This window comes from Ruditapes philippinarum, unplaced genomic scaffold, assembly GCF_026571515.1.
Source record: "Ruditapes philippinarum isolate M1 unplaced genomic scaffold, ASM2657151v2 ctg9034_1_1_1_1, whole genome shotgun sequence".
Lineage (NCBI taxonomy): Eukaryota > Metazoa > Mollusca > Bivalvia > Venerida > Veneridae > Ruditapes > Ruditapes philippinarum.
The window spans coordinates 26,690-37,836 of NW_026866977.1; the positions used below are offsets into that span (position 1 = coordinate 26,690).

The following is an 11,147-nucleotide window of genomic DNA, read 5'->3' on the forward strand; positions in this document are numbered from 1 at the left end:
ACCAGAATTAAACAATACATAAAATCAAAGAAAACTATCAAAATCAACAGTTATGGACCCAGAAATAAATATGAGGCTAGACTGATAAGATTTGATGAATTTATTAAGTATATAAGAACATCATGTGGAGTACCTTAAGTGCATTTGGGTGTGAAATAACAATATTTATCTATGGAAGTTTCCATGTTTATCAAACTGCTTATGATAATTTCATTTACAGAGAACCGACTTTGGCACAATGACGACACGTTTTTGTATTGTACTGCTACTTTTACAAGCTACTATCATCAAATGCTTTGCAGGTAAATTATGGCTTCACTTTGACTTATGTTGATATTGTCTTTTCATAACAATAGGCATCCTTATTGTTATGACAATATATATCAGAATACAAGATATTGTAGAGCGAAATGAAATTATGTCATACACCGGTTAAACAGTCCGAAGATTAAAATATAATAATACCAGTGTAAAATAAAGCCCTTTGAATATTGCACTGTTAAATAATATGATAATAATTAGTATCTCAACGAGAAGTTAGATGGTCAATACGAACATACGGAAGTTAATTGAAAGTTCATTACTATTTTAGAGAAAACTGTGATGCAACCATGATAGATATCAGTAATATGCAAAAATGTCACATTGAAGGTTCCATGATAACCGCCGTATGAACACTATCTGCGGATGTTTCTAAATTCAAAATTTCACCATTTTAGTGTTTAAATGTTGAATTCTGCTTAAGCCGGTGCTAGGGGGGCTTGGACGGTAACTTGCAATTTCCATTACCGTCCATGAACAGGCTCAATCAAACCGAGCCTGCAGCATTTTACAATTTGCCGTGATGGGCCTTCTTTAGGGATTCTGTTTTTCACTATTTAATAGAGATAACATAAAATCTCAACTAAAGGAGAATGATAAAAAGTTATTATAGAACAAAATCATTCCAATTGATAATGCAGACATAACTATTTATATCTGTGTTACAATATATTCAAAATATCTAGGGTATTTCAATTCTATTTTGGCAAGATCTTGGGTAAGATGATGCAAATTTCCGGCAATTTCCCCATAATGGGCGAGTGAATGAACGCACGTTCAAAATGACATAACCAGCAAAAGGCCACTGACGTTGAATTACAAACTTGTATGCTTAACTAACATTATCAAGCGACATCGTCACATGTTTAACATTGAATATATGAACTCAGGAAGAATATTCAATAACATTGCCATAGCAAAAAAGTGACTCGCCGAAATTCGTGAAATAACTTCTTATTGACGGTAGACCTGTAGCTAAAGCTCGCCATGACACAATTTCTCGCTCACCGGATAAACCTTCTCCATTCCGACATCAACCATGTATTCTCTATATAAACTTATTGTAAGAAATCATAGCAGTCACAGGTATCAAGAGTGTCCCTTCATCCCCATGATATTAACAGTTCTTGTACAGAACAGTCATTGAGTTCAACCATAATGACAAAAAAAACAAAAGCGGCTGACAAGAAACACCATCTTAGATGTATTAGTTATTACAACAATATAACAGTTGCTTTATTCGTTGAATTAATTTTAAAATCAAAATATAGAGGGGTAATGTAATTTTGTAACGGTTATAACATGGCTCTCTGTTTGAAAGTGTTTTACAGTCTCAATGCTGTTTGAATTGTACAGTTTTAAGATTTTTTGTTTTTGTTCTGAATATGAAATTCAGGCTGGCTAACTGGGCGCTAGGGCGCTTATTAAATACACTTGACATAATCGCAGCTCCTTTAATACTACTTATCTTGTTCGTCTCAGTTTGCATTTATTGATTTTTAATGTATGAAATATAATGTCAAATGATGCTGTGATGCATATAAAGATGAAGAAAGTTAAGCAAGTCATACAAAACGAAAAGCAATTTTAGGTTTCGGATAAGCTAGTACATATTTAAATGAGATACGAAAAATGGCAATAATGGTGACTTACTTATTAGAATATCTGACCCTATAGCGAATAAACGTTTACCTAAAACGCTACATCATGTGCTTTGTATGTCAAACTTATTTTATGAATGGGTTTACTTGCATATATTCGAATTGATTTGTTATTTGTTTAGTTTCAAATTCTCTTTATTCTTTCTGAATATCAATCCCATCCCCACTTCGACAAAAGATTAACCAAAACCAAGCAAAGAATCACATAAACGGAATAATAGCAATCTTATGCTGGTATTTAAATTTCGTGCTATAAATATGTATTCTTTATAATCTATTTTAATTACGATTGGCATGGAAAGTTAGTAACTTTATAACACTGCACAGTATGTTTTTGTTTTTTTTATTTTATTTATTTATTTATTATTTTTTATTATTTTTTATTGATATTTTATTCGCAATTCTTCAATATGTCTCAATTTTAATCGTTTCAGAATTTAATTTTATTGAAAGTATCAAAGCAAACGTTACAACAAGCCAGTCCAGTATATTTTCTCCAGATTCAAATTACAACTCTAGTAAAGCAATAGACGGGGTTCAGAATTATTTAATAGATAAATGTAAATGCTGTAGCGTGACAAACGGAACCTCTCCCTCATGGTGGAAAATTGATCTTGGAAAGAAATACCTGTTAGGTGGTTTACAAATATTTGGACGTGCTGCAAGTAAGATAATATCTTTTGTTTAACTGTAGAACGTTTTGTACTCGATTAATAGCAGATTGAATTCGTTACATGGGTTTTCAAAAATTTATTTAAATTTTTGTTTTATTTAAGTCATAATTGTTTTAGTTTTTTAATATGACAAAGTATCAACATCATCAGAAATCGAACAGGAAGAACGAACATTTGTTATATAAAGACTCAAGTGTATTCAAAATTTATTAGAAACTAAATTTAATATTATCAATATATTTCTAGATTTCTAGATAGATTTCTAGATTTCTAAATAGATCTCTAAATGATAGATAGATAGATAGTTCCCTATCCAAATATTTTTGTGTCAGATGAAAACTCGCAATTGGAACACGCTGAAGTTTATGCTAGCAACGTGTCAGTGAAGCCAGGAATAGATTCAGATAAAATGAAAGTTTACGACGTTCCATCGATGAATGTTACTACACGGAATTTTACAAAAAAATTAGACATAATTATCGCACAGTACTTCATAGTGGAATTGAACAAGAGCGTGTTGACTTTGTGTGAATTCAAGCTAAATGAGAAAGGTATCATTTTGAATTTCATTGTGTGTGCTATTATGTAATTTTTAAAATGTGATTATACAAAATTGAATAATTTATCATTGGTGATTGGCGAATGAACATATGACAAAATACTACTTTACTAAGGTCTTTGGTTTCAAGGACCTCATTTTATTTGTATCAATGAATATACACGGTGTCAATGTTGTGACTACACAAATTAAAAATCATATCATAAACAAATTATTGTTGAAGAGGATTTTTCCTTGAAAACGCTTACATGATTTTTCTTAAATTATTATCTTATAATATATTCCATACACTCTCATTTGACTGTTTTTATTTAGGGTGTAAAGTCGGTTACTTTGGATCGGGATGTTTGCATAGTTGTCACTGTTCAGACAATAACATATGTGATCAAGTAACAGGGAAATGTCAGACACCTGGTTGCCTGGCAGGCTGGAAAGGCGAGGCATGTGAGGATGGTGAGTCATCACTAAAGGGTTAAACACATTTTCCTTACTTGCTCGTCCAACTTTTATTTATAAACAACATTCAATATTTGTAAAAAAGTCAGTTTGTTTTTGTAATTATCATTACAGTAGTAAGTATATTTTAAAAACTACTGTAACAGTTAAATTTACCGTGATAATCATTGCAATATAATTGTCATGGTAATACGCAATTGTATGTGTAAGAACTAATTTTGTAAATATTTTATATAAGTAATAATTTAAATGCTAAAATGTTTTGTAAATTTATATCCAACACAAGGCACTTTGTTACATTATGCAATATGCAATAAGTACATGTATATGTTTTACATTACAAATTATAAAATATTTTCTACAATAGCATAAAACGAGTATAGTATAATTAGGCAAATATTACCTTGATTTATACCAACACTAATAACGAATTTAATCCATGTCCGTCATTGTATTGAATTAAGATGATGAAGTTATATTTTGTGTCAATCAAGAGCTTATTTTCTATACTAGGCTGTTATTCTTTTCATTTCGATTCGGAAATCGACAGTTCTTCTTCTTCTTGTACCTTCTTTTAAATACTTTAATGAATGAATATTAAATTCTGTCAATCCTTTTTATATTTAAACAATTCACCAAACGTTTGTTTGTTTACTGTTTTATTTAAAAACATTCATTTTATGTCTTGCTAAGCATATATCATAGTTTTATTAATTAGATGCATGCGTCAAATATAATGTTTAAGAAACTGTTAAGAGCATGTTTTTATATATGCCTACTTAATTTCGGCACATAATACCTGCTTATCATGAAATCGGCTCAGATCTCAGATTTGAAAACCTGGTAACCTTGACATATGTCATGATTAAATTCGTAGCAGAGTATGCACAATGGAAAATATTTACTGCGAGAACAGTGTGAAAGTTTCGTATAACCGAGTAAGTTCTCAATTTTGTGCATTTTGGTTGTAAATTGTTTTGCATAATAGTGGGGTTCTTGTAATTATCCTATTAGGAAAATTATTGCACAATTAATAAGTCCGAATGTTATTTGCAGACAAGGATGGTGATTTGAAAACAAATTCCATTTGTTATGATACGCACTGTATATCTTTTCTCTTAAAAATATTTGTTCTGGTTTGACATTTAATTTTCAGTCGCCTATATGTTTTTTTTATAAAACTTTAGCCATACAGACGTTTTAACTAAAGTCATCAAATTGTATAACTGTTGCTCATTTGCCAAATGATTAAAATCCTTATACAGCTGAAAATTTGGTAACTTTTCAATTCCATAGGAAACAAATATAATATGCTCAAATTTGATATTAGAAAATATTGATATGCTACACAGTATCTTTGTAAACATGTTTTTACTTCACAGTTCTCACAAAGTAGATATGTTGTGTTTAAAACTCTAAAGACTATAGAAGGTCACAATATGATTATAGTGTCATTTAAAAAACTGGTAGTTTTGTTTTAAGAAAATACAAACTTCACTTCACTCAGCTTCCCATGCATCTTCTATTTCAACTAAGACATATTCAGTAAGAATTCCATAGATTTCAATGCATTTCTGTAAAATAGTCCACTCAATGATGAACATAGTATATCTTTAATACAGCAAACTGTTGCGTGTTGTCTCAAAGAAAGCTTAATGTATAAGTATGCTCTATTAAACTGTGATATTTTAACAAAGGGTGTTTATTCTAACAGCATGTTATCATCGAAAATTCGGTATTGGATGTAACAAAATGTGTCATTGTAAAGACAACACAAGTTGTGATCATATAAGCGGACATTGTAATACAGGATTGTGTGATCCGGGCTGGTTATTACCTACATGTAGCCAAGGTTTAGTGATTTATTCAAATAGCTGCTTTTGCATATTTTCCTTTAGCATGCTTACAACAACTGGAATAAAAAGTCCCAATATTAACACATACTTTTAATAATCTCCCCCTAATCTTACAACAACATGATTCAATTATAGCATTTTTAATAAGACACGAAAACTTATTTAATTCTTAAGATTTTTCGTTGTATGCAATTTAAGTGATGTCTGCTTAAACATTGTTATACCAGTATGCACTTGCAGTTAAGAAAATGTATTATCACAAGTTTGAGCATTGCTATTTTATTTATTAATCACTTTACTTTGCTTTAAGCATGTGGCCATCGCAGATTCGGACAGAATTGTACTTCGGTTTGTCATTGTTTAAATAATGCAAGTTGTAATACAATATCTGGAGAATGTCACAATGGTATATGTGATCCTGGATGGCAGGCTCCTAGTTGTGATAAAGGTAATGTACAAAATTCAAAATAGCTCGTATATCTTCTTGTTAAATGCAATATAGTGTTGTTAATGCATGCATGTTAAGTACACTAAATGATGAGTGAACATTTCGAACCTATTTATTCATTAATAATTTCAGGCTGTGGGCATCGAAGATTTGGGCAGAATTGTACTTCGGTTTGTCATTGTTTCAGCAATGCCAGTTGCAATAAAATATCCGGAGAATGTCACAATGGTATATGTGATCGTGGATGGCAGACGCCAAGTTGTGATGAAGGTAAGATCGAAAGCTCCCAGATCTTTTTATAACTGCAATAGCTTGCTAGAAATATAACTGCTTGTTCTGTTGTTACTCCCTTACATTTTTCGTTTTCTTTTTTATAGTGATAACATACGTAAATGATTATAATAACTGGTTATATGAAATCTTTAGGCATTCAATTCCATTTTCTAATTTGTTAATTAAACTTAAGGGAATATCAACATTTTGACTATACGCATAAAACTTCCTGCATATTCGAACTAAAATAAATTTTGTATTTACTACGACCACTCAATTACTTTTGCGTCTCGAGTTCCGCTGTTTTACAAAAAAATGTACTATTTCGTCCAAATAAGACAAAGAAATTACATGTCATTTTGTTTTACGTTCCACACAATATACAGCGTGCAACAATATTTTTTTCTTGTTCCCAAGAAAATGTAATGAAAACAATTGTAGTTGTTGCACGAACGAACTAGATCTTACAGTATGCTTATATCAACGTTCATTTACGAATAAAGGAACAACAATCACGTTGATTATAATTTGATTTATATAAACATAATGTTAGTGGTTTATAAAAGATAAATTTGCTTTACTTTGCTGTGTTTTCACCTGAAAAAAAAAGGTTTGATAGCCTTTATTCTCTTTTTGGATTTCTGTCTTGCGTTAACTACTATATATTTAAAAATGTACTTGTGCGATGCTTACATTTTCAATTCTTTAGCATGTGGTCTTCACACATTTGGTTTAAATTGTACAACGACATGTCATTGCCTTAATAATACAAATTGCAACAGTACAACTGGGGAATGTGGTATCGGTATGTGTGACCCTGGTTGGCAAGGATCTAGCTGTGATAAAGGTATGGTTATGTAAACAATAATTTTGTCAGTCAGTATTTTTTATTTGTTCTTTTCTATTTTATTCTTTTGAATTTCTTTAGAATATTCTTTTCCGTTTTATTACTTTCTTTGGGGGCTGTCTAATGATATGATATTTAGATAATAGATTTCTTTCAAATAGTTGACAAAAAGAAAAGTGTACTGCTGTTTTTAAATCTATGTGAAATTAATGAATATGGAGTTAATTTCTTGATCAGAGAAATTATCAGTGTTATAAACAGTGACGTCATCATTTAACAGCACGTTTCATTCTTATATTTTATCAAGCCGGTGTCAGGGAGGGGATGGGGCTTAAGTGATGCTGCACCTTTTCAACAGACTCAATCAATCTGAGCCTGTAATTTTCATGTACTTTTGTTATTTTTAGGCTTCTGACTTTTCCAGATTTTAAATACAAATTTTTGCTGTTTATTTTATGGTTGTCTCACGTTTTTAAAGAGGTACTAGCTAGAAACAAATTATTAGATTAGCGAAAACACTTTCTGTAAACTGATGCAAAACAATATCATTGAACATAGCGATGCTTGTTTCCTCTCTAGTTTGTAAATTATTAAAAGAATACCGTGTATCAGTGCACCACAATTGCAATGTAAAGAATCGTTTGTGCATACTAATGGATTTGTACTGTTTTCTTAACCGTGAAATAATGCCTGTATGTTTACTTATATTTATGACATTAATGCCGTATTTGTTTTATTTTTTCTTAGCCTGTGATCACAGGTCATTTGGCCTTAATTGTTCATCGACTTGCCACTGTCTGAATAATACTGCTTGCAATGGTACCACGGGAAATTGTGTTCTTCCTTTATGTGACTCTGGTTGGCAAGGTTCTAGATGTGATCAAGGTATTTTGAATTTCAGAAAAGTTTAATGCAGTTTTTAATGCAAACAAAGGGCGGCATATCTAAATCGGATCATCCATCTGTCTGTAAGGTCCAACTTACAGAGCATTCGTCTCCGAGGTGTAACTTTATCATGCATGAAAAGATTTTAAAATACCCTAGCATATACCATATCAAGACCACGTATCGCGTCCAAGACCTACTTCCCAAGCCCCTCCAAACTCATTATAAGCACATATAGATTTTGTACTATTTTTGCTTTGAGTTTTGATTACATGATATATATCTGATTTTGATACAAATATATATATTATATATATGATATGATATTTTGTTCACTGGAATCGGGCAAAGAATAACAAAATAAATACGAAATTCTATTAACCTCTGCGTATATGTTTGTTTTATGTGCCTCGGCTGATTCCTGTCAGAAATTCATAAAAAATTATATTTTAGTCAGTGGAGTTCCTTAAACATTCTTTTATTCAATTTTATAGAATGCGATCATCGTACATTTGGGTATAATTGTTCATCTACTTGTCACTGTCTTAAGAATACAAATTGCCACAGTACAACTGGTACCTGTAATACTGGATTATGTGACCCTGGTTGGCAAGGACAGAGATGTGATCAAGGTACGGATATCATATGTCATATATCAATATATATTTTTACTACGACAATTTTAAAGACTTCTAGTTGTTTAAAAGAAAAAGGTATTTGAAATATTAGGTAAAAATACCCTGGCAATTAGCATGTTACAGCTGTATTTCAAATTATGGACAACATGGCATTCATCAAGTTTAAAAGTAAGCTGTTGCTCTGCTTCTGACCAGATACAAATAATCAACCTTTATTGTGTTCGTTTCTAAATCTTTGTGAAATGAATGAAAATTCGGGGTAAAGTGATCAGAGAGTTATCAGTTCTTGAAGCACTGACGACATTATTTTACAGCGAGTGTCCTTCCAGTGGAATACTGCTCATAACATTCTTTTGTCAAGTCGGTGGTAGAGGGAGGCATGAGGGATGATGGTTTTTCATTGTCCATAATGTACAGACTCAATCAAACCGAGTCTGCAATTTTCATGTAATCTTGTTGTTTTAATGCTTCAGGAGGATTTCCATTTTTCCAGATTGTTAATACGATTTTTAATGTTTATTCTATGTTTTTCGCACTTTTACAAAAAGGCAAAGATAGGTACAAGCTAGACATAAATTATCAGGTTAATAAAAAGACTATCTTGTAAAATGATGCCGAACAATAGTTATATAATAATTGAACACAGCAATGCTTGTTTCCTCTCTAGTTTGTCATTAATTAAAAGAATACCTCGTATCAGTTCACAAAAATTGCATGGTAAAATTCATTTGTGCATAGTAATAGATTTGTCTTGTTTTCTTAACCATGAAAAATAATTGCCTGTATTAACTCAAGTTGATAATATATATGTCAAACCCTTTTCATTCTTTTAAGTTTGTGATCACAGATCGTTTGGCTTCAATTGTTCATCGACTTGCCATTGCCTGAAAAATACTACTTGCAGTGGTACAACTGGAAATTGCGTTATCTCTTTATGTGACTCTGGTTGGCAAGGTCCTAGATGTGATCAAGGTATTTTGAATTTCAGAAAAGTTTAATGCAGTTTTTAATGCAAACAAAGGGCGGCATATTTAAATCGGATCATCCATCTGTCCGTCTGTCTGTTCGGCTTTACAGAACATTCGTGTCCGGAGTGTAACTTTGTCCTGCATGAAAGGATTTTTAAATAACCTAGTATGTATGTTGACCACATAAAGACAACGTGACGCGTCCATTACCCATGTCCCTTCATCCATGGTCAATTAGGTAAGTTTCCAATGAACAAATTTACAAGAGCAATATTAGGCAATTAGTTACTTCTATTGTCTTTTCTTTTTATAATATATTTCTGCTATATTTACAAATCCTTTTCAGAGGCATTCGTCACTTTCTTGTGCTGTATTTTTTTATTATCGGAACTCCCTCTATACATTTGCTTGCATGATCTAAGCATCCATTGTAGCCACCAATGTATTTAGAAGATGTTTTGTTTTGTTTTGTTTTAAATTTGATAACAGAAGAAGCGACTTTATAATATGGTTTTGCAATTTTAAAATAGAAAAATAACTACAAGTTGAACATATAAAGTGCTTTTTTACAATATTTTATAATCTTTCGGTTCATGTAGATTATCAAAATAAGCACATATAGGTTTGTACTATCTCGCTTTCAGTTTTGATAATCAGATGAATGGTTCTGATTTTGATACATATGTATGATATATTTTGCAACGTTTTTCACTGAAATCGGGCTAAGAATAGAAAAAATATATACGAATTTCTATTCATTTCTGAAGAATAGAAAAAATATATACAACAGTGTACAATATAAAAGAGGAATGTCCAATCATTCCTGTTTATTATGGCTCTTTTGGTCATTTTAGTGGTTAAAATGGTACATAAAAATCAAGGCAAATTTATATAAATGGACAATTCTTTATTAAAATCATTGAAATATCAAAAGCAATTTTATTAACAGATCAAATATTTACATACACAATTCACATTTCTAAATTAACTTCTTATATATCTAACACTTCTTGGCCACAATTATTCTGCTACAACATAATGTTCGGTGCCCGAACATTTAGTGAAATGAAAAATAAATGAATTACTTCATTGACCAGACTAAATCATCAAATCAAAGTTTTAACTAAAAATGTTAGGGCACCGAACAATTTCCAAATTAAAACAAAGATTAACTGACAATAAACCGAAGCATTAAATACAAGATTTCATTCAAAATGTTAGGGCACCGAACATTTTGCAAATTAAAAAAAGGTTTACTAAAGATGGACGCAAGTGTTAAGTCAATGTTTTAACTAAAAATGTTAGGGCACCGAACAATTTCCAAATTAAAACAATGATTTACTGACAACAGACCGAAGCATTAAATACAAGTTTTCATTCAAAATGTTCGGGCACCGAACAATTTACAAATTAAAAAATGATTTACTGACGATAGACTTAAGTGTTTAATCAATGTTTTAACTAAAAATGTTAGGGCACCGAACAATTTCCAAATTAAAACAAAGATTTACTGACAATAGACCGAAGCATTAAATACAAGTTTTCATTCAAAATGTTCGGG

The 11,147-nt window shown here is 31.1% G+C and overlaps 1 protein-coding gene across 1 annotated transcript; it reads left to right on the forward strand.

Moving 5' to 3' along the window:
• Positions 1-223: 223 nt before the first annotated feature.
• Positions 224-9,590, forward strand: LOC132734386 (multiple epidermal growth factor-like domains protein 10; the record flags this gene model as incomplete). The annotated part of the gene is made up of 11 exons (XM_060721120.1): positions 224-302; positions 2,417-2,647; positions 2,989-3,207; positions 3,531-3,668; positions 5,386-5,523; positions 5,838-5,975; positions 6,108-6,245; positions 6,958-7,095; positions 7,843-7,980; positions 8,475-8,612; positions 9,453-9,590. Coding segments are annotated over exons 1-11 (1,618 nt in total), but the record flags the coding sequence as incomplete, so codon positions are not given.
• Positions 9,591-11,147: the final 1,557 nt, after the last annotated feature.